The sequence below is a fragment of the Rattus rattus genome, chromosome 18 (genome assembly GCF_011064425.1).
Source record: "Rattus rattus isolate New Zealand chromosome 18, Rrattus_CSIRO_v1, whole genome shotgun sequence".
Taxonomy (NCBI): Eukaryota; Metazoa; Chordata; class Mammalia; order Rodentia; family Muridae; genus Rattus; species Rattus rattus.
In genome coordinates this window covers 23,747,266-23,771,402 of record NC_046171.1, presented here as the reverse complement: position 1 = coordinate 23,771,402, position 24,137 = coordinate 23,747,266, and the positions used below count along the sequence as shown (strand labels likewise).

General features: G+C 43.7%; 1 protein-coding gene and 1 non-coding gene across 3 annotated transcripts; one reads left to right on the top strand and one right to left on the bottom strand.

Moving 5' to 3' along the window:
* Window positions 1-583: 583 nt before the first annotated feature.
* On the top strand, window positions 584-23,321 carry Slc25a16 (solute carrier family 25 member 16). 2 transcript variants are annotated; one of them, XM_032888710.1, is made up of 9 exons: window positions 584-1,336; window positions 7,186-7,278; window positions 10,016-10,149; window positions 13,075-13,138; window positions 15,924-16,045; window positions 16,477-16,543; window positions 19,395-19,557; window positions 21,715-21,783; window positions 23,149-23,321. In XM_032888710.1, exons 1-9 carry the CDS (start codon window positions 1,207-1,209, stop codon window positions 23,303-23,305), a joined length of 999 nt encoding a protein of 332 aa, XP_032744601.1. In that variant the 5' UTR covers window positions 584-1,206; the 3' UTR covers window positions 23,306-23,321. The 2 variants fall into 2 exon arrangements, with proteins under 2 accessions (XP_032744601.1, XP_032744602.1); XM_032888711.1 differs by lacking the exons at window positions 584-1,336; window positions 10,016-10,149 and having other exon boundaries at window positions 7,205-7,278.
* LOC116887774 lies at window positions 3,301-3,436 on the bottom strand. The gene has a single exon (XR_004386271.1). It is a non-coding gene; the product is annotated as a small nucleolar RNA SNORA70 (small nucleolar RNA).
* Window positions 23,322-24,137: the final 816 nt, after the last annotated feature.

Sequence of the window (24,137 nt, the reverse complement as noted above, 5' to 3'; positions counted from 1 at the left end):
GTTGAGGCAGAAGTGTCTGGGCCATATTTAGTCTTTAGTACTAGGTCAAGGGTGTGAGGGTGTTGTGGCTGCACCATGTCACCCCACTGATCACCAAGTTGATCTGGTTGGCTATGTGAGTGTCTCCTCCCCTCTTCCCACTCCATATACATGCCTTCCAGAGCTACATGCCTATTTGGTCAAAGAGGATGACCTAAGAGAGGAGGGCGGATCTTCAATAAAGGGTGTGGGAATAGCTCTGTCACCCTGCAAGAACCTCTAAACAAGCCAAGTCTCCGTAGCTGGCCCGGAGAAAGGCAGGGAGAGAGGAGGAAAGAAATAAAAGAGAGTTATCAGGTTAAAGAAGAATTTATTGTGTGTGAGATGGAGTGAGATATGACTAGTAGAAGATGGGAATGGATCAGGATAAAGCTGAGCTACTTGTGTTAATGCCAGGGACACACACACACACACACACACACACACACACACACACACACACACACACGAGAACCAAACCCAGATATTCTGCAAGAGTGCTCTTAACTGCTAAGCCATCTCTCCAGCTCTTAACATTTATTATAATGTGTTTGTGTGTGTGCACACCCTCGTGTGCGTATGCGCTGGCAAGGTGCATGTATGGAGGTCTAAGAATAACTTTTCAACTAGGCCGGGTCTGGAGACAACTCAGGTCGTCCAGCCGAGTGGCAAGTGCCTTCACCCGTTGAGCCAGCTAGCTTGACTAGCCTTTTATTTTGACACAGTCTCTTTCAGCAGCCCGGGCCAGTCCGGAACTCACTATGATATCCAGGTTGGCCTTCATCTGGAGGTGATCCCCCTGCTTCAGAATCCTGAGTGCTGGGATTACAGGCATGAGTTACGTAGCTCAGACGGGCCTTGATCTCCATTGACCTCCACCAGGCTCGCGCTTGCTGAGACTGCAAGCCTGAACAAACTAGTCTGGCTAAAGAGGCTCACAAACCTTCATCGCGAACATCGGAACCTTGAGCGTCCCAGACCCCCTGGGTGACGCCCACTTCCGTCTTGCTCTCTAGGCCTGGACTCAGCTGCGGCCGCGTGCGTCATCATTCCGTGCCGCCGCGCCACCGGCATCATCTAGCCCCGCCCGCGCGGCAGCTCGGCTCCTGTCAGAGCCGGCAACAGCCATGGTGCTTCCTAGTGTTTTGTAAGTTGGCAGCGGAGGCTCGGGACGTGGCGCAGGTCCGGATGGCGGCCCTGGTGGCTGCAGCGGCCCTGGCGGCGGCCGAGCCTCCACCCGCGGTGCCGCAGGCGGCGGGGAGCGGGGGCCCGACCTCGCGTCGAGACTTCTACTGGCTGCGTTCCTTCTTAGCCGGAGGTAGGTGTTCACCGCTGGGATCCTGGAGTTGGGTGGTGAAGCCAGCCGCAGGCCGGTCAGAGCCAGCAGCCGCCGTGACAGTCCCGGGCTTCTGCTGCAGCGCCCAGCCGGGTCTTTACTTCAGCCGCTGCAGCCGGGGTTAATCCCTCTGCTGAACCAAGCACCTTTTCCCAAAGGTCGAAAAAAGGATCCTTTAGGTGGGACATGGTGGGCACCACTCCTTTCTGTTACCAACGACCTGAGTGACAGTTTAGGATTGGATTTTGCTGTTTGCTTAAAAAGAAAACAAATATTGGAGGTAGAGGCTAACTTGGGCTTGTGCCTCCTTCGCGCGCGCGCACGAGTATAATGATATGAGAATTTGTCATGTAGCCCCGACCTCAAACTCCTTATGTAGTTGACTCTGGCTTTAAACTCCTGATTCTCTTGTCTCTACATCCCAAGTAAGTGCTGGAATTACAGGCACATGCCGCAGTCCTTCTCTGGAGGCTAACTTTGAAAACTAGACTAGGATATGAACTGAACATGGTGGAACATGCCTTGAATTGCAGCACCGGGGATGCAGAGGCAAACAGATCTTGAGTTTGAGATCAACCTGGTTTACATAGCAAGTTCCAGGCAAGCCAGGAATGCATAGTGATACCCTGTCTCAAAAACAAAATAAAATGACTAAGGGTATTGTGCAAACTGCCTACAACCAAAACTGGTTCCAGGAATTGTGGTAAACAAGCTTGCAGTTGCTTAAAAAAGTAGTGCTGTGGTTTGTGGGTTCATGACCATCTATCTGGTTTACATGTCTCAGGTTTCCTCTCCCTTTCTGTATGCAGATGGTTGTATCTCTTAACCGCCCTCTCCTCACAATGATTGATTATTTGAGTTGCCATTACTTAACTATTTATGGCTGGCAATAAAAAGATAGTGTCATAGCATGCAGCTGTGCTGGGAATGTAATTATTTTCTTCTGCAGATTAAAAAGACATTTCTTAGTCTGGAGGCAGAGGCAGGTGGATCTACATAAGCTCCAGGTCAACCTGGTCTACAACCAGGACAGTCACAGCTACACTGAGAAACTCTGTCTTGGGGGATATATATATATATATATATATACACACACACACATATATATGTACGTATGTATATATATATATGTATGTTACATTACTGGAACACCCCTAGTCGCCTACTTTGACCTTGATATATATGTATATCTAGATATATATCTAGACAGATATATATCAGAAAACGAAAGATCTGTCAGCTGGGTGTGCTGGCCCACTCCTTTAATCTCAGCACTTTGGGGGCAGAGGAAGGTAGATCTCTGTGAGTTCAATACCAGCCTGGTCTGTAGAGCAAGTTCCAGGACAGCTAGAGCTAGATATAGAGACCCTATCTCAAAAAAAAAAAATGTTTAATTGGGCTTTGTATTAGAGTCCATGACGGCAGAGCAAAGCCATGGCTGAGAACTCACATCTGGTCAGCAAGCAGAAGGCACAGAAAGACACACTAGTGGAAGTCTTTTGAAACTTAAAACCTACTCCCAGTGACCCACCTTCTCCCACAAGGCTGCACCTCCCTATCCTTCCTAAGCAGTTCCACCAATCAGGGACCAAGTATTTAAGAATATGATACTATGGGGGCCATTCTCATTCAAACCACTGCATGAGCCCTTGCCACTCTGCCTGGCTTTCCCAAAGGCACTTTGTCTTTTTTTTTGGGGAGGGGGGGACCCTAGGTTGGTTGGGCTCAGAGATACCAGTATCCATTAGAAAACTGTTTTGGGGCTGGAGAGATGGCTCAGAGGTTAAGAGCACCCGACTGCTCTTCCAGAGGTCATGAGTTCAATTCCCAGCAACCACATGGTGACTCACAACCATCTGTAATGGGATCTGATGTCCTCTTCTGGTGTGTCTGAGGACAGCAACAGTGTACTTATATATAATAAATTTAAAAAAAAAAAAAAAGAAAACTGTTTTGAAGGTCTCTAAGGGGAACTCAGGCATGGAACAGGCTGCATACACTATCAAGGATTTTGTTCTTGGCAGCCATTGTATCACCAGATCCCTATGAAGAAGGAACCTGATTGGCTGAGGCTAATTTTAAACTCCCAATTCTCCCATTTCTGCCTCCACAGTCTAGTCCTGGGCTCATAGGTATGTGCCACCATGCCCAGCACTTTTTTGGGAATGGGACATAACGTACTTTTTACTTACTTAAAACTTACCTCTGTGCGCCTGTGTGTACCTATCACACTCTCATGTGGAACTTAGAGGATAAAGTGTCAGTTCTCTCTGTGGGCCCTGGGAATCCTACTCATGTCCTTAGGCTTGGTGGCAAACATTGTGCCCCACTTGGCCATCTTGCCAGATCCTGCCTTTAAAAAATAATTTCGGGGGTCTGAAGAGTTGGCTCAGCAGTTTGAGCACTTGTTGCTCGTGTTGAACAGCTAGGTTTGATTCCCAGCACTTTCCTGACACTAAAAATGTTTGTTAAGTGCAGTCCCAGGGGATCCAGCTCTCCTCGGACCTTAGCAGGTACCAGGCATACGTATGGTACCCAAAGATACCTACAGGCAAATCACTCATACACACAGGATACTAACATTTAACAAATTACATTTGCTTGCTCAATTGTTTGTTTATTGTATGCATGGTTGTGGGCGCAGGCATGCCAAGCATGTGTGGAGGTCAGAGGCTATCTTGTGGGAGTAATTCTCTGTTTCCACCAGGTGGATCTTGAGGACTGAACTGAGAGCTTCAGACTTGAAGACAAGTGCCTTTACATGTGTGCTGAGCCATCTTAAAAAGATTTATTTATTTATTTATTTATTTATTTATTTATTTATTTATTTATATATGAGTACACTGTCACTGTCTTCAGACACACCAGAAGAGGGCATCAGATCTCATTACAGATGGTTGTGAGCCACCATGTGGTTGCTGGGAATTGAACTCCCCAGCTAGAGTTTTTTAAGACAGACTCTCATGTGTCTCATGGTGGCCTCCAACTTAGTATATACTTGAAGGGGACTGTGAATCCCTCAGACCCCTGGCTCTGCTTTCTTCATGCCAGGTCTCAGTCCGATGTGGCCACCACACCCTGCTTTGCTGTTCCTGCTGCTGCTTCCTCTTCTCTTTCCTTTTTAAAAAATAATTACTTCTTTAGTTTTTATGTGTGTTTTTCTGCGTGTATGTATGTATTTATATGTGTCCTGTGCAGCCCTGGTGCCCACAGGCAGAAGAGGTTGCTCAATACTGTGGAACTAGAATTACAGGTGTTTGTGAGTCACAATATTCCAGTCCTCTGCAAGAGCAGCTCAGCCTCCCAGCCCTTTCGCTCATGTTCAGTCTCATTGAGTTGCCCGCGATAGCCTTGCACTTGCCCTGTTGCACAGGCAAGCTCTAAGCTTGGAATCCTTCCGCTCAGCCTCTCCAGTAGGTAGGATCACAGGCCTGTGCCACCAGACTCTGTGACGTTAGAGTACTGAAAGGGTTAAATGAGACTGTAATAATCTCAGCACAGTGTCTATGGTCAGATCTCTTAGCCTAGTGCTTGTTACAAAGTGAATACTCAAGTTTTTCTTTTCTTATTCATTTTCTTTCCTGAAATGGGATCTCTCTGGGTAGTCCTGACTGGCCTAGAACTTAACTACTTAGCTCAGAATGACCTCTAACTCTTGCAGTTGATTTGTGTCAGCCTCCCAAGTGACTGAGAACTAGGATTACAGGTGTGATCCACCAGTGTCGTCCTTCTTTTTTCTCTTTCTTATCTATATCTTCTATCTTCTTTCTATGTATGTATGTATGTATGTATGTATGTATGTATGTATGTATGTATCTATCTATCTATCTATCTATCTATCTATCTATCTATCTATCTATCTATCTCTACCCACTTAACCACCCATCTATTCACACAAGGCCTTACTATGTAGCTTCGGATAACCTAGAACATACCAAGATCTATCAGCCTTGGCTTCCCCCGTGCCGAGATTTAAAACATGCAGCACTGTGTGCAGCCTTCCCCTGAGGTTTTGAAGCAGTTTTTCACTGGAGCTTGCTGATTAGCTAGGCTAGGGTGGTTGATCAGGGAGCCCCAGAGATTGGCGTTGCTGGTCTCCACTGCCAATGCTGGGGTTTACAGACAGATGTCACCATGCCCAGGTTTTACATGGATACAAGGGATTTGAACTCAAACCCAAACTCCAGTCCTCAGGTTTTGCAGTGAGTAGTGGTAGTAGGGTTTTGAAACAGGCTCCCATGTAGCCTGGGCTGGCTTGTACTTAATATGCAGCTGAGGCAGATCTCCTGCTTCTGTCTCCAAGTGCTGATATTATAGTACTTAACCTATTCCTGGTCCTAGTTGGGAAGCCTTCTTATTTTTGTGTGTGTGCTAAAATTAAATAATTTTTCCATTCGTGTATGGGTGTTTTACTTGTATGTATGTCTGCACACCATATTGTAGTGCCAATGAATGCCAAAGAGAGCATTGGATCCCCTGGTATTGGAGTTACAGATCATTATGGGTAGCTATGTAGGTGCTGGGAATTGAACTCAGGTCCTCTGGAAGTACAGCCAGTGTTCTTAACTGCCAGTCATCTCTCAAGGTACTGAGGTTCTTTTCTTTTCTCTCCTTTCTTTCCTCTTTTCTTGAACCAGGATCTCTATGTAGCCTTGGCTATATTGGAACTTGAAGTGTAGAGCAGATGGGGCTCAAACTCACAGGCCCTACCTCATGAGTGCCAGGACTAAAGGCATGCACCACCACAACCGGCTTCCTAACATTTCTTAAATTACATTTATTTGAGTGGGTGTGGAGCATGTGTATAGGTCAGAGGGTAACTTGTGGGCACTGGTTTACTCTTTCCATAATGTGGGTCTCAGGTGAAAACTCAGGTCATGAGGATTGACAGCAAGTATCTTAAGCTACTACAGCCATCTCACTAGCTCTCATTTCTTTCTGTAGTTTTGTTCTTCTGGCCCTAGGTCTCTCTATAGTCCTGTAGCCCTGGTGTCCTGGAATTCACTATATAGACTAGGTTAGCCCCTAACTCACAGATAACCTGATTGCCTCTGCCTCTCAAGTGCTGGGATTAAAGGCATGGGCTGATGCTCGTTTAATTTTTTGAGATCTAATCTCACTCAGTAGCTCAAGGTAGTCTGAAACTGCAGCAATGAGAACTCACAGAGCTCTCTTGTCTCAACCTCCCAAAGGCTGATGGGAACCGCCATGTCCTTTATTCAGTTTATTCAGTCATTTTAGAGCTATCCTTGTTGGTAGACTAACAGCTCAGTCCTCTATGGGAACTTCTTCTTTTTTTTTTTTTTTTCTTTTCTTTTTTTTTTTGGGAGCTGGGGACCGAACCCAGGGCCTTCCGCTTGCTAGGCAATCGCTCTACCACTGAGCTAAATCCCCAACCCCCGGGAACTTCTTGTAAGCATTCTCTTCCTTCCATGCACACTTGGCCACCATTGCAACAGAGTAGGCACCAAATGCATACTTGCTGCATTGTAAAGGAATGATTGCTTTTGTAGGCAAAGGTTGGTGTTTTAATGAAAAGCATTTCTAGAAGAGAGTTTTAAATGGAACTTCCTAGTTGGGTAAAATTGCCCGCTGTTCATCCATCATTGGGTCTTACATCCATCATTGGGTATTACATTGCTTAGAAATTGCCTAAGTTACAGGGAACAGGACCATTGATCTACAGAACCTATTTATTACTCAGCACTTCTCCCCATGGAGACCAAACTGAACCGTAGTTGGTGTTCTGGCTGCACCCGTGATGATTTCCCTTTAGGAAGAGATGGCATCCAGTTTCTTTCTGACCTTTCCTTCTTTTTTTTTTTTTTTAGGTATTGCTGGATGCTGTGCCAAAACCACAGTTGCTCCCTTGGATCGAGTAAAGGTTTTATTACAAGCTCACAACCACCATTACAAACATTTAGGTGAGCTCTACATGCTGTCTTAGTCAGCGTTTCTATTGCTGTGGTAAAACACCATGACCAGTAGCACACTGGGGAGGAAAGGGTCTATTATGCTTGCTTCTCTGTATCACAGCTCATCAGGAAGACAGTCAGGAACTCAAACAGGGCAGACCCATAGGAGCTGATGCAGAGGTGTGCATCAGGATGACTTGTGGCCATGGAGGATTGCTGCTTACTGGCTTGTTCACAGCTTGCTCAGTCTGCCTTCTTCCTCCTTTCCTCTTCCTCTTCCTCCTCTACTTCCTTTTCTTCGTTTTTTTTTCTTTTTGGTTTTTCAGGACAGTTTCTCTGTGTGTAGCCCTGGCAGTCCTCTGTGGACCAGGCTGGCCTGGATCTCAAAGATCTGCCCTCCTCTGCCTCCTGAGTGCTGGGATTAAAGGCGTGCACTAACACAGCCCGGCTCTCAGTATACTTTCCTGTAGAACCCAGGACCAGTTTCTTATAGAACTCAGAGGTGATCCCACCTACAATGTGCTGACCCCTTCCACATCAATCACTATTTGAGAAAATGCCCTACAGGCCTGCCTGCCTATAGCCCTATTTTATGGAGTCATTTTCTCTATTGATGCTCTCCCTTCTCACATGACTTTAGCTTGTGTCAAGTTGGCAAAAAGCTAGGTTGGAATTTTGCCAACTTGCCCAAAAGCCAAAGATAAAAAGGAATGGAATATTATCTGCCTGAGTAGACTCAATGTTTGTGTTTGGGACAAGCCTTGCAAGGGCCTTATCGCCCTCCTTTTCTTTCGTTTTTCTTTTTCTTTGTTTTTGTTTGTTTGTTTTTTCAAGATAGGGTTTTCTAATAGCCCTGGCTTTTCTGGAACTCACTCTGTAGGCCAGGATAGCCTTGAACTTACAGAGATCTTCTTGCCTCTGCTTCTGAGTTGGGTTTAAAGACATGCACTGCCATTACCCAGCTTGTTTTTTGGTTTTTCTTTTTTCTTTTTATTGATTGATGGATTGATTGAAGCAGGGCCTCTCTATACAGCCCTTGCTGTCTTGAATTCATTAAGTAGATCAGGCTGGCCTTGAGCTCACAGAGATCCACCTGCCTTTACCCCTAGAGTACTGGGATTAAAGATGTGTGCCATCATGTCCTGATCAGTGGTGAGCCTTATGTTTTTTAAAGAAGTATTTAATATATATATATGAGTGCACTGTAACTGTCTTCAGACACAACAGAAAAGGGCATCAGATCTCATTACAGATGGTTGTTAGCTACTATGTGGTTGCTAGGATTTGAACTCAGGACCTCTGGAGGAACAATCAGTGCTCTTAACCGCTGAGCCATATCTCCAGCCCTGAGCTTTATGTTTTATCTTGTTGTCCCTTGCATCTTTTGTGGTTTTGAAACAGTATCTTTATGTTAAGCACAGGCTAGGTTTGAACTAATGATCCTCATGCCTCAGCCTCCTGAGTACCAGGATATCGAGTACAGTTATGAGTAAAGTGTATTTATATGGTTTAGATAAATGATGTTTACTTATTGTATAGAAATTACCACTTCCAGGCTGGGGTTGGAGAGATGGCTCAAAGGGTGGATTTGTTATTTTTTTAGGGGACTTGGGTTCAGTTCCCAGCACCTACACAGTGGCTCACAACCATCTATGGCTCCAGTTCCAGGGTTCCAATGCCCTCTTCTGACCTCTTTGGACATCTGGAACTCATGTGGTCCATACACACATGTAGGCAAAACAGTTGTATATATAAAATAAAATAAGGAAATTGTATTTAAAAAATAAATTACCATTTGTGGTCAGGCATGATGGTGCACAGTAATAATACCAGCCCTTGAGGGGTAGAGGCAGGATGATCAAGACTTCAAGGTCATTCTTGACTGCCTAGTGTATTTAAGGCCAGCCTCAGTCATAGGAGACCCTTTCTAAAAAAAAAAAAAAAAACCCAAAACACTCATGAAATTATGTAATTTCTCAAATAACATTTCAGTATGAATGATGGTTTAATAATCTCTACCAGTGTTTTTTATGAAAAATTGAATTTAAATACATTTATTGGAGGAAGGAACATTAGGACACTGTTCTTTAGATTGGGCCTCAAATTTACATGTAGCTGAGGCTGACCTTGAACATGTGATCTTCCTCCCTTAGCCTCCCCCAAGTTGAGATTAAAACAAAACAAGGGTCAAGCTAGCGCACGTCTTTAGTCCAGTATTCAGGAGGCAGAAGCAGGCAGATCTCTGAGTTACAGATTGTAGGCCAGCTGGAGCTGTATGGTGAAACCTTATCACAAAACACACACACACACACACACACACACACACACACACACACACACTCACTCTCTCTCTCTCTCTCTCTCTCTCTCTCTCTCTCTCTCTCTCTTTCTCTCTCTCTCTCTCTCACTCATGAAACAAAAAGGAAGAAAAAAGGAGAAACAAGGGCCAGAAAGATGGCTTTGTGGGTAAAACCCTTACCGCATAAGCCTAATAACTTGAGTTTGATTCCCAGAACCCCATATAAATATGTAAGGAGAACCTACTGCTCAAAGTTGTCCACTGACCTGCACACATGCTGTGACACGAGCACAGGTTCTCAAACACATACACAATAATAAATACAAACAGAAAGAAGAACAAAAAGAGTTACCATAGATTACACATGTAAGACACATGCCTGGCTCAAAGTTTCCATCACCTTAACTTCTAATTTTTAATCTTTTTCTAAACTCTTTCCATGAGTAGGGGTACTTTCTGCACTGCGCGCTGTTCCCCAAAAGGAAGGCTACCTTGGATTATATAAAGGAAACGGTGCAATGATGATTCGGATCTTTCCCTACGGTGCAATCCAGTTCATGGCCTTTGAGCATTATAAAACGGTAGTTGGATTTTTCTTCCTTTCATGTCTTTCAATGTTATGTTTAATGCCAAACGTGTGTGTGTGTGTGTGTGTGTGTGTGTGTGTGTGTGTGTGTGTGTGTGTGTACATGGAGATCAAGGAATAACTTGTAAAAGTCCTTCCCTCTGTGAGGTCTGCATATTGGACTCAGGCTCTCAGGCTTGGGACAGGTGTCTTTACTGCTGAATCATCTTGTAGTCCCTTGCATCTTTTGTGGTGTTGAAACAGTATCTTTATGTTAAGCATGGGCTAGGTTTGACCTAATGTTCCTCATGCCTCAGCCTCCCAGGTGTGGATGTCGAGTGCATTTTTTTCCTCCTAGGAACTGGAGGCCCAAGCCTCTAAGACTCTAAGACTCAAAATGTATTTACAAGCACCTTGGCCATAAGCTTAGGTTGGTTCCCTGATTAGATCATAACTTACTATTCCATTTATTCTAGTCTGAGTTCTGCCATGTGACGGGTTACCTCTGCTCAGCTGCCATGTTTTTGACCTCTATGTTCCAGGCAAATCCCAGCCTGCCTCTATCCCAGAATCCTTTCTGCTAATTGGATGTCCCACCTTCTATTCCGCCCTTTTCTATAGGCCATAGGATTTTTATTGACAAGTGATGCAACCATACAACACACAACAGATTCTCTCTACCCTGGGATTATATGGGCATGCTCTCTTGGAATTTTTTCCCCAGTGCTGGGGATTGAGCCTACAATTCTGTGCACACTAATGGTTTTAGCTTCAAAGTTAATTTTGGGTGCTGTGAATCCAGTGCAAGCTTTTAGGTTTCTGTGGCAATTGAGCAGCTTCTCATTTCCTATTAGTTTGTTTTGAGATGGATCTGGAATTTATGTAAGGCTGGCCTAGAATTTACTGTGTAGCCAAAACTGGCTTTGGACTCCTAATCTTCCCTCCTCTCCCTCTCAAGTGCTGGAATTGTAGGCGTATACCACCATGCCCTGTTCAGAAGTGCCTTCCAGAAAGATAGATACAGGGTCACTGAGGTGGCTAGAGTAAGGGTGGCTTCTGTCAAGCCTAGCAACCCATATTCAGTTCCTGGGATCCATAAATAGATAGCTGACTCCTTCTCCCCTAACGTCATGAGTGTGCACACTCACACACACAAAATAAAATTAAAAAACTATTTATATGTATGTGTGCGTATGGGTGCTTGTGGAGGCCAGAAGAGAGCTCTGGATTTCCCCTGGAGCTGGAGTTAGCTGGTTAGAGTGCTCAGAACAGAATTTACATCCTGTGGATGAGCAGCAGTCACTCTTAACCCACTGTGCTGTCTCTCCAGCCCATTTAATAGGCTTGTTCTCCTGTTCTCTGAGAATACCAGAGGGACTTTTATATTTATATATTTATATTCATATATTATGTTTATATGTTTTCAATTGGCATAAAGTGTACATGTATAGCATACTTAATGAATGCATATTATATAAACATATAATTATGCACACACACGTGCACAAATATTTCGTTGTTCTGAGGATCAGACTCAGATACTTGAGCATCCTAGACAAATGTTTTACCAGTGAACAGTATTCTCAGTTTGGGACTTTGTTATTAAATAAGGGAAATCATGTTTCAAAAGTTTATTTTGCAGCAGTGCTTCAACAGCTTTCTTCCTTTTTTTTAAAAATTTATTTATTTATTTATTTTATATAAGTACACTTTAGCTGTCTTCAGACACACCAGAAGAGGGCATCAGATCTCATTACAGATGGTTGTGAGCTACCATTTGGTTGCTGAGATTTGAACTCAGGACCTCTGGAGGAGCAGTCAGTACTCTTAACCACTGAGCCATCTCTCCAGCCCTAACAGCTTTCTTCTTATTCTCATTAGATTTCTCTTATCTTTCAAAGTTTACTTCTTTCTTTTCTTTTCTTTCTTTTTTTTTTTTTTTTTTTTCAGAGCTAGGGACCGAACTCAGGGCCTTGCTCTACCACTGAGCTAAATCCCCAACCCCTCTTTTCTTGTCTTTGTTTTTTGCTTTTTGGGTGGTTTTGTTGTTGTTGTTGTCGTTGTTGTTGTTTTTGAGACAGGTTTTTGTTATGTAGCCCTGGCTGTCCTGAAACTTGCTCTGTAGACCAGGCTGGCTTTGAACTCACAGAGACCCACCAGCCTTTGCTGTATTAAAGGCATGAGCCACCACACCCAGCCTGACTTTACATAAAAAAAAGAATTTATGTTTTGGGTTGGAGATGGCTTAGAGGTTAAGAGCATTGGCTGCTCTTAAGAACCCAGGCTTGATTCCTAGCACCCATATGGTGGCTCAAAAGCATCTGTAACTCCAGTTTCAGGGAATCTGACACCCTCTTTTGCCTTCTATTGGTGCTGCACTTTCATACATGTAGTAAACACCAATATAAAGAAATTAAAAAATATTTTTTTTTGAGACAGGTTTCTTTGTTTAGCCTTGGCTGTCTTTTTTTTTTTTTTTTTCTTTTTTTTTTTTTTTTGGAGCTGGGGACGAACCCAAGGCCTCGAGCTTGCTGAGGCAAGCGCTCTACCGCTGAGCTAAATCCCCCAACCCCAGCCTTGGCTGTCTTTGAACTTTCTCTGTAGACCAGGTTAGCCTTGAACTCACAGAGATCTGGCTCTGCCTTCTAAGTGCTGGGATTTTATTTTATGTATATGAATGTTTTGCTTGCATATATATATCTATGTGTATGTACTGTGCATGTCTGGTGCCTGTGGTAGCCAGAGGAGGGTATTGGATCCCCTAGAACTGTTGTTAGGGACCGTCATAAGCTGCCATGTCGCCATGTGGGTGCTGGGAACTGAACCCAAGTCTGCAAGGGCAGCGAATGCTCTTAACCGCTGAGTCGTCTTTCTGGCTCCTTTAACAGTATTTCAACACATAAAATATCATCTCGTTTAATTCAGTGTTTTTGGTTTCTAGTTCATTACTACAAAGCTGGGAGTTTCTGGTCATGTGCATAGATTAATGGCTGGATCCATGGCAGGTAAGATGAGTAGGTACATTTTATATCTGATAAATAAATTTTCTTTATATCAACATGCTTAATTTGGGGGCTAGAGAGGTGGCTGTTATTTTTTAAAATATCTATTTTTTTATTGAGACACAGCATTACTATGTAATCCTGGTGGGCCTGTAATAAAATAATTTTATTTACATGCAAATGCACATGTGTGGGTGTGTCAGAGAGAGAGAGAGAGAGAGAGAGAGAGAGAGAGAGAGAGAGAGAGAGAGAGAATATATGTGGGAGTGTATACACATATCTACCCATGGAAGCCAGAAGAGGTGTTGGATACCTTGGAGCTGGAGTTATTGGCTATGTAGGGTACCCAGCATGAGTGCTGTCAACCAAACTGGAGTCTTTTGGAAGAGCAATGTGTACTTTTAACTACTGAACCATCCTTCCAGCCCCACTTCTCTTCATGAAGAAGACTTGAGATAGGATCCTAGCTCCCATTTCAGGTGGCTCATAGTGTCTTGGTATCCCAGCTCGAGTAGAAACTGATCTCTCTGACCTCCATGGGCACCTGTTCTCTCGTGCACACACTCAACACGCAGATAGATGGACACACACAATTAAAAATAAGAGAAAAAAAAAATCTTTGCTTAAGAAATACTTATTGAGGGGCTGGGGAGTTAGCTCAGTGTAGAGCGCTTACCTAGGAAGCGAAGGCCTGGGTTCGGTCCCCAGCTCCAAAAAAAAAGAAAAAAAAAAAAAAAAAAAAAAAAAAGAAATACTTATTGAGGTAATATAAGGCTAGTTAGAGGGGTTGGGGATTTAGCTCGGTGGTAGAGCGCTTGCCAAGGAGGCGGAAGGCCCGGGGTTTGGTCCCCAAGCTCCAAAAAAAAGAAAAAAAAAAAAAAAAAGGCTAGTTAGAGCTGTGACTCTCTGATGGCTCTATTTTTCCATGTTTACTTGATTACAGTTAATATGTTGTTCCTATTCAAGGATGAGTTAATGTTCTAGTTAATTTATATCTAGTAATCTAGTATCTTTGTTTACCTTTAACCACCTTCAAATGTAACTGGGAATTTTATATTTGTTAAGTAGAAAGTGGAAAGAGATACAAGGGATGGGGATACTGGTTAATAGGAGTAAGGGGGTTGGCTCTGGAAGAAGAGGATCAAAAACTAAACCCTGGGTAAGTGAGATGGCTCAGCAGGTGAAGGTGCTTGCAGCCAACCCTGGCAGCCTGAGTTTAGTACTTGACATCCACAAGGTGGAGGTGAGAGTGTACTCCTGCGACTTGTCCTCTGACCTTACAGCAGTGCACCATGGAAGAATACCACACAGAAGTAACCCCTGACAGTGGTTGTGTGCTCCACACCAGTAGGACATGCAGAAAAGGTGGAGACAGGAGAATCATGAAATTGAGGCCAACCTGAGCTGGGAGTGGCGGTGTGTATCTTTTAATCCCAGCACTTGGGAGGCAGAGGCAGGTGGATCTCTGAGTTCCAGCCCAGTCTGATGTACACAGTGAGTTCCAAGACAGCCACGAGTATATACAGAGACCATGTCTTAAAAAAAACCAAAATGTTTAAAAATAAGTAAGTTTGATAAAATTAGAAAGCTAACAAACCAAGAAAACAATGTTAACTGAATCACTTTACAGACAGTAATGTGTATACACACACAGGCCCTCCTCTAAGCAAGGACTTATAGGTCCTTGCATTTCCAACACTTGGGAGACCAAGGCTAGAGAACTGTTACTAGTTGAATGTTACCTTGGGCCCATATAGAGAGTTCTAGGCCAGCACGAGCTGCATAGCAAGACTCTGTCTAAAACAACAAGCAAACAAAAAAGAACTCTAAGAAAGCAATAAGAGCTAAACTTTTTCTTTTTCTTTCACTACTGGGGGTGGAAGTTAGGCCTGGTCCATGCTAAGCAGATGCTCTACTACTGAGCCATACTCCCAGCCTAACTGACTGTTTTAGGATAGAGTCTCACTATGTAGTCCTGGCTGTCCTCTGCCTCCCCACTACTGAGATTAAGACATTACAACTGGCCCTTGTTTTGTTTTTATACAGCGTCTTGGGTATTATAGGTGTCCTTGAACTTGCTATGTACTTGAGGATGGTTTTTAAGCCCTGGTCCTCCTGCTTCTGTTTCCCACGTGCTGATTCATATGCATGTGTCACCACTACCACCACCACGCCTAGTTTATGTATACTGAGAATTGAATCTGGGGCTTCATGAACACTTGACAAGCATGCTACCAAATGAGCTAGATCCCCAGTGTGTTTTTGTATTTGATTTTTGAAATAGGGTCTCGTGGAGCATAGGCTGGTCTCAAACTAGCTATTTAGACAGAGTGGCCTTGAAATCCTCAGCTTTCTGCTTTCACCTCAATGCTGGGATTACAGGTGTTAAATTTAGGATTAAAGGTGTATAATCAGTACTACTAATCTCACATCCAATAAAACCAAACCCATGGTGTGTTTGAGCTGCATCATTTGGTGCTGACATTAGGATTTCAAAATGAGAGGAACTTAAGATGATTTTTAAAAAACTGACCCTTTCCAGGAGTGGTACCGTCAAACCTAGCAAGACTGTATAATGAGACCCTGTCTCAAAAAACCAACTAAACAGAAACCCCTAGCCCTCCTTAGGTACTGCTGTTGTATGATTTGAGTCTTTAGTCCTCGAATTCACCTTTGCTCTGAGTAGGTTTCACCATTTTTTATAATACTAAGACATTACTCTATGGATTGTGTGTGTGTACACATGTAGCTGTCACTGTTTTGATGTCTGCTGTTCCATTCTTTTCAGGCATGACAGCAGTTATCTGCACTTACCCTCTGGATGTGGTCAGGGTGCGCCTGGCCTTCCAAGTGAAAGGCGAACACACCTATTCAGGGATCATCCATGCGTTCAAGACAATCTATGCCAAGGTAGGCCATCCCCTTTCCAAATCACAGCATGCCTCCGGTATCTAGGAAACTGTCAGGATAGCTACCTTTCTCTGTGTGAACTAGTGATACCAGCTTAGAGGTATAGATCGGTGATAGAGCACTCACCTACCCTGCAGAATTTCTGAATTGATTCCCAGAGCCACAGTGTAGGAGGGAGGGAGGAAGGAGTTATCAATGGTAACAGCAGCAGTAGCCCTGAGAAGCTTGAGTTTGTGTTTCAGGTGAGGCCTAGAGTCACTTCTGTTGCATTATGCTTTTTTTTTCGGAGCTGGGGACCGAACCCAGGGCCTTGCGCTTCCTAGGCAAGCGCTCTACACTGAGCTAAATCCCCAATCTCTGCATTATGCTTTTATTGGATGGCATTTATCATAATGAGTACGATATAATCCTCTACCTTTCTTTATTCAAAGGAAGGTGGTTTCCTTGGATTCTACAGAGGTCTGATGCCTACTATATTAGGAATGGCTCCGTATGCAGGTATGATTCAGACTGGGCCAGGCTGGCAGATGCTACACATCTTCCATCCAGCACTTACAGGCAGAGGCAGGCAGGGCTCTGTGAGTTGGAAGCCAGCCTGGTCTACACAGCCAGCTCCAGGCCTTCCAGGGGTACACAGCAAGATCCCATTTCAGACATAAAGCAGAGCAAGGCAAAGCAAAATGTAATTTGGCAGCATCCTACTTTGTGTTTATGTCACCGGTGTTTTTTAAGTGACAACATGAAAAGATGCTCTCTGAAATGGTTTTTACTTATGATGAAAATAGAATTATAATTCAAATATGGTCATTCAGCCAATTATATATAAAGTTTACTGTTTATGTACACTAAATAGAAATGCAATCTTGGGGCTAGAGAGATGGCTCAGTGGTTAAGAGCACTGACTGCTCTTCCAGAGGTCCTGAGTTCAATTCCCAGCACCACATGGTGGCTCACAACCATCTGTAATGAGGTCTGATGCCTCTTCTGGTGTATCTGAAGACAGCTACAGTGTACTTATATATAATAAATAAATAAATCTTTAAAAAAAAAAAAAAATGCAATCTTACATCTTTTATTAATATGTGACTTGTTAACGTACTCGTTAACGTTTTTTTTAATGAACAGTTATGTTTGTTAAGTATCCAGTTTTGAGCTAGACATGGTAGCACATGCCTTTAATCCCAGCACTCAGGAGGCAGAGGCAGATGGAGTTTACTGAGTTTGAGGCTAGCCTAGTCTACATAGTGAGTTCCAGGACAGCCAGGGATGTTACAGAGAAACCGTGTCTGGAAAAAAACAAAGAACAGACAAACAAAGAATTCAGGTTTGGGGCTGGAGAGATAGCTCAGTAGTTAAGAGCACGTACAGAAGACCAGGGTTTGCTTCCCAGCACCTGCTTGATCTCACAATCATCTGTTACTGTGGTTCAGATGTCTGACAACCTCTTCTCGTCTCTGCAGCCACTAGGCATCCATGTGGTGCACGTATAAACACTCATACACATAAAATTTTAAAATAAAGTTAAAAAAAAAAAAGTACAGTGGCACATTGCTTTAATCCTAGCACTGGAGAGGTCAAGGTGAGAGGGTCAGAATTTCAAGATCACCTCATATACATTTAATGTTTGGGCAAAGTGGTAAATGCTCATGATCCCAGGTGTTTGAAAAGTTGAGGCAAGAGACTGAGGCTGGGAGTTTGGGGCCGGCCCTGGTGATATGCAGGAAGCTCTTTCTCTCGTTTCTCTTTTTGTTTTTAGAGAAGTCTTGTAGCCCAAGCTGGCCTCATTTCATAGCCAAGGACCTTGAATCCAAGTGCTAGGATTATAACTGTGACTGCTATGCTGGCTGGAACACTGTCGTCTTTAAATTATATTTTTATTTTATATGTGAGTGGTTTGCCTGTATATGTGTACACTGCATGTGTCTGTTGCTCTTGGAGGCCAGACGAGGCTTACAGACCCCTGTAAAGCATCATGTGGGTGCTGTGTCCTTTGTAAGAGCAGCAAGTGCTCTTAAGGCCGAGCTGTTTCTCTAGCTCCTAAAGTGTCTTTAAGGGATAGCAATTCAGTTGTTTTCCAATAGTAGCTTCATTGAGTTGTGACTAGAACACCATATAGCTTGTCCATGGATGTGGTTTTTACCTGATTTTAGACATACAGCCATCATCATAATGAGCTTGACATCATCTTCATCTGTAGTTAGGACTCCCAAGTCTCAACAGCCATTAATTTTTGCATCTCTGTAAGCCTGCATTTCATATGAAGGAAATCATGTTGAGACTGTGTGTTTTTGAGGCTCATTGTGTTGGAGACATACTGTATTTTCTTGTTTTTGCTATGGAGCTGTTTTCTGGGTGCATATTTATTTTTGAGACGAGGTTTGATATACCCTCGTCTAGCCTTGAACATGCTATCTAGCTAAGAATGACCTTGAAACCTTGATTTTGCTTAGGACTCCTAAGTGCTGGGCTGGCAGGTGTGTTCCACTGAGGCTGGCTTCTATGTCTTTATTCTGATTACATCCGTGTCTTAGTTAGGGTTTCTATTGTGAAGAGACACCATGACTAAGGCAACTCTTACAAGGACAACATTAAATTGGAGCCGACTTACAGGTTCAGAGGTTCAGTCTATTGTCATCTTGGCAGTGTGCAGGCAGACATGGTTCTCGGGAAGGAGATGCGAGTTCCGCATCTTGACTTGAAGGCAGCCGGAAGGAGACTGCTCTCTGTAGGTAGCCAGGAATCGGGAACTTGAGTCCAGGAGGCCTCAAAGCCCACCTACTCAGTGACACACTTCCTCCAACAAGACCACACCTATTCCAACAAGGCCAATAGTGTCACTCTCCATGGGCCAAGCATATTTAAACCACCACAGTCTACTTATTATGCTCATATGTATGTAAAAACTATGAACTATGGGTTGGGTGGTGCATGCCTTTAATCTCAGCACTGAGGTGCTGAGGCTCCCCTGAGTTATACAGTGATTCCAGGCCAGCAGAGTCACATTGTGAGACTATTTCTCAGACACCCCCCCGCTCAAATTATAAATATGAATTTAAATTTTATTCTTTTTAAACTTTGGAAGACTGTTTAATTCTACGCTATATGATTTGAAATAGTTTTAACTTCTGCCCCTTCAGTACACAGTATATATTAGTGTGTGAAAAATCATGCTATGTTTTTTGATAACTGGTAATATGTTTGAATTATCATTTATAGTATTAATTAAACATATTAAAGCAATTGTCTTAGACTGGGAAATGCATAATTGTTTTCTCAATTAATTTGTTATCATGTAATGCAGATCTCTTTCTCAGTTCATGCCATAGTAAGTTTGTATCCTGCTTCTCAGGTGTTTCCTTTTTTACCTTTGGTACCTTGAAGAGTGTTGGGCTTTCCTATGCTCCCACCCTGCTTGGCCGACCATCGTCCGACAACCCCAACGTCTTAGTTTTGAAAACTCACATAAACTTACTTTGTGGTGGTGTTGCTGGAGCAATAGCACAGACGATATCGTAAGTGTCTCAATTTGAGTCCCTATGTCTCTGGCTCTGAGTCATGTCTGACATTGTTGTTCATTTTATTCTCTTCTAACAGATCATTGAAGAGCACAATCCCTTATAAAATACAACTTAATTTTGATAAATATTAACTTAATCCTTTTTTTCATAAGCCTATTATAGGTAATTACAGGCCAATAGTCAATAACATTAATCTAAATCCTCACAATTTCCTATAGATTCCTTTGAAAAAAAATCATGTAAATATGAGCATTCATTTGTTTGTTTTTGTTTTGTTTGTGTTGGTTTTTGAGACAGAGTTTCTTTGTGTAGACCTGGCTATCCTGGAGCTCAATTTGTAGACCAGGCTGGCCTTGAAGTACAAAGATCAGCCTTCTGTCTCCCGAGTGGTTGGATTAAAGGCGTGGCTCGAGCCATCACTGCGTGGCTCCATTCATTTGTTCTGTCAATTTGCTCACAAGAAGTTTCTGACATTTGAGCCATTTAATGTGTGTGTGTGTGTGTGTGTGTGTGTGGTCTCTGGGGTGTATGTGGGATAAGTGTATATGTGGATTGTGGTATGTAAGTGTGTATGTGTATAATATGTGGTGTGTTTTGTGTGTGTGGATTCTGATATGTGAATATGTATGTGTACAATATGTGGTGTGTTTATATGTATGGTTTGTGGGGTGTGTGCATGCGTGCGTGCGTGTGTGCACTAAATTCTTGACAACCTATTTTGTTCCAGACAGTATATGAAGCATTGTAAGTTTCACTGAAGGAAAAATATAATAGCCGACTCAGAAACCCCCCTCTTTAGATTTTATCTTTATGTATGTATGTATGTATGTATGTGTGCTTGTCCATAAGAATACAGTTCTCTCAGAGACCAGAAGAGGGTGTCAGATCTGCTGGAGCTGGTATTACAGATGTGTACTGATTGGTTTTGTGTGTCAACTTGTACAAGTTAGAGTTCTCAAAGAGGAAGGAGTCTCAGTGGGGAAAATGCGTCTGTGAGATCCAGCTGTAGGGCATTTTCTCAATTAGTGATCAATGTGTGGGACGGTCCAGTCCTTTCTGTGTGGTGCCATCCCTAGGCTAGTGGTCCTGGATTCTGTACAAAAGCAGGCCAAGCAAGCCAGGGGAAGCAAGCTAGTAAGTAAGCAGTACCCTTGCATGGCCTCTGAAGCAGATCCTGCCTCCCGGATCCTGTCCTGTTTCAGTTCCTGTCCTGACTTCCTTTGACAATGAGCAATAATATAGAAACTTCCTCCCCAATTTGCTTTTGACATGTGTTTGTCACAGCTAGAAACCCTAGCTAAGACAAGGTGGTTGTGAGCCACCTGACATAGGTGCTGGGAACTAAACCCAGGTTCCCTGGAACAGAAGCAAGTCCTCTTAACCACTGAGCAATCATCCTAGCCCAAGCTGTTTTTATTAAAGCAGTTCAGTGTTTAACTGGAGTTAAAGATATAGAGAGGGGACGTTATAATAAGTCCATTACTATATCAAAATTGGGAAGGTGGTTTCAAGAAATTTCCCCAGAGCAAGAGATTAAGTAGAATGAGACATGAAGGGCTGGAAGCTAAGCAGCAGGACTTTTTAGAGAAAGCAAGTGAGAAAGCTTCCAAGGTGGTCAAGGACATGTCCTGAGCACCAGGAAGGCAGTGGGAGTGCCGTCCCCAGACTCCTCGGAATCCTGGGTGGGCCAAGCAGAACCAGGATCAGCCGGATAAGATGCTCAGAGCAAGAGCTGCCCAGGAAGTGGATTGCATCTTCAGATAGGAGGCAGTGCTGTGCTGGGGATGATGGTAAAGGAGAGGTGTCTGCTTTGCTGTGCACAGCTGGCTGGGGACTTCCGTGGACCCTGGACCACCCCCAAAGTTCTAGTTCTCCCTTGGCCCCGTCACCTCTCTTTCCTCAAAGCTGACCCACAGCTTAACCTGTCCTCTCTTTCTCACCTCCCCCTCCCCCCAAAAGCCAGGGTCTCTTGTGGTCAAAACAAATCTCTAACTTGTTATGTAGGTGAGGGTGGCTTTGAACTTCAGATCCTCCTGCCTCCACCTGCCCAGTTCCAGACTGCCCAGTAGATTTAGGATCTGGTGGTTTTAATGGGTGTTAGACAGGAAATGAGAGAGTGTTGTTAAGTCTTTAATCCTTGTGTCTCTTTAGCTACCCATTTGATGTGACCCGTCGGAGAATGCAGTTGGGGGCAGTCCTACCGGAGTTTGAGAAGTGCCTGTAAGTGTTCTGAAGTCTAACTCTTTATAATATTTAGAAACCTAATGGTCTTTAAATTTCTAATTTTAAGACTGGATCTCATGTAGCCCTGATTGGCTTCTAGCTTTGTATGCAACATGGATGGCCTTGAACTTGAAACCTTCCTTTCTCATATTCTAAGTGCAAGGGATAAGGTGTGACCCTCTTACTTGGCTTCTTGGTTGGTTAGTATTTGAGACAGAATCTCACAATGTAGTACACATCTGGCCTTGAACATGCCCTTCAGGGCTGCATAAGACCTTGTCAGAGAAACTCAACCTCACCCAATCCATGGGCAAGAAATGAAAGAGAATACGAAAGAAGAGGGTAGGGTCCTACAGTCTTCCTCAGCTGCCTCATGCCAGGCCCCACCTGGGAGAGGTCCCATCCTTCCCAGCGGTGCCTCTTAGAACTCTGGTAACCCCAGACTTGAGGCCCGCATCAGCAAGCAGCTGCAGAAAGTTGCACTGCAGTGAAAGCTTAAAGGGTGGATGTTCATACAGCCAGTGCTTCCATTAACCTGACAATGGGCTAGTGCTCCCAGTTAACCACGGAGATGTGGTACACACTGAGCACAGGGACCTGAGTAACCTGGAAATGTTCTGCAGAGTGCTTTCCCATTTTGGGGGTGACTTGATTTTTTTCATTAACTATGTGTCACCTCTGTCTTCCAAAAGCTATTCCAGATGGAAGTTTACAGTTTCATGAGTGTTTTGCTTGCATGTATGTCTGTGCACCACGTCCATTCCTCGTGCCTGCTGAGGCCAGGAGAGGGTGTTGGATCCCTTGGGACTGGAGTTACAGATGGCTGTAGAACACCATGTGGGTGTTGGGAACGGAACCTGAGCTCAGAAGTTCGGTTAACTTCTGAGCCAGTTCTCCAGGCCGGTTTTCAAATGTTTGACTTACCTTAGCCAAAACTGCCTTGAACTCCTGGTCTTCCTGTCTCCATCTCCCAAGTGCTGACCTTCAGGCGTGCACCACCTGGCCTCCTTTGTATGTATGGATTTATATATGCAAATATTTATTGTTTTACTTGAGACAGCTCTCTCTGTAGCTCACGTTGGCTTGAAACTCCTGTTTGAGCTTCTGAGATGCTAGAGTTGCAAGCTTGAGCAACCACAGCCATTTAAGCCTCCTTAAAAAGGCTACCATAGGTTGGTTCTGGTGGTGGTCTCTTTCCCCAGCATTTGGGAAGCAGAAGATTATAGTTCAAAGCTAACCCAGGCTACAGACCACAATTCTGTCTGAAGAAACCATCCAAACAATAAAACAGAGCTGTTCTGGGCTCCGAGTGGTCTTGTCAGTGTGTGGGTGATTGCTACGTCATTTTCTACTGTCTTTCAGTACCATGAGGGAGACCATGAAGTATGTCTATGGACACCATGGGATTCGGAGAGGATTGTACCGTGGCTTATCTCTGAACTACATCCGCTGTATTCCCTCTCAAGCTGTGGCTTTCACAACATATGAACTTATGAAGCAATTTTTTCACCTTAACTAAAAGAAAAAAATCATGACTTGTAGTTACTGTGCTCAGTAAGTTCTCAGAAGGATGTGTGTGTGTGTGTGTGTGTGTGTGTGTGTGTATGCATGTGTGTATGTATGTATATACATATATATGTGTGTGTGTGTGTGTGTGTGTGTGTGTGTGTGTATGAGTGACACCTTAATTGTGAGGGAAACGTTACTTGAAGGGGACGTTTGCCCTCACACAGGAACCACTGGTATTTTAATACTTGATTTCTTTCAGTTTTTAAATCATAGATCAAAAATGCTTAGCATAATTTTTTATTTTTCTTTTTGATGGGATCTCCATATGTTATCCTGGCTGGCTTGGAACTCACTGTGAAGAGACCAGGCTGCCCTCAGACTTGTAGCAATCCTCTTTCCTCTGCCACCCATTCCAGAGAATTGGAATCCCATGCCTGAGATTCTAGGCGTCGACCATCATGATTGCTCTGACATACTTTTTAATGGCAAACATTATACCTTAAAACCCTGAAGAGCCATCTTGGGCTGACTGTGGCTACCTCTTTGGTTATTTTAAAGCGTTAATAGGAAGGAAAAGAAAGTTCATATTTGAGTTCAAGAGATTGTCATTAGTCCTACCATACCATTCCAAACTTTCCATTGTAACTGTGGTTACTGGGGGCGGAGGGACTGGAATCCAACCGAGGGCCTTTGCATGCCAAGCACATGTTGTACCCCCTCACCACATCCCCAGCCTGCAAGCACCATAGCACTGAGCTATGTCACTGGCCCTTTTCTGCTTTAGTGTGAAGCTGGGGATGGATAACACTCATGCATGACGATTGCATAATTGCACACTGCCA

Bases quoted from the DNA above. Each gene is read 5' to 3' on its own strand.
- Slc25a16 (XM_032888710.1), top strand. From the start codon at position 1,207: ATGGCGGCCCTGGTGGCTGCAGCGGCCCTGGCGGCGGCCGAGCCTCCA. The intron at 1,337-7,185 runs GTAGGTGTTCAC...TTTTTTTTTTAG, and splicing joins GCGTTCCTTCTTAGCCGGAG to GTATTGCTGGATGCTGTGCC. The intron at 13,139-15,923 runs GTAAGATGAGTA...CATTCTTTTCAG, and splicing joins AATGGCTGGATCCATGGCAG to GCATGACAGCAGTTATCTGC.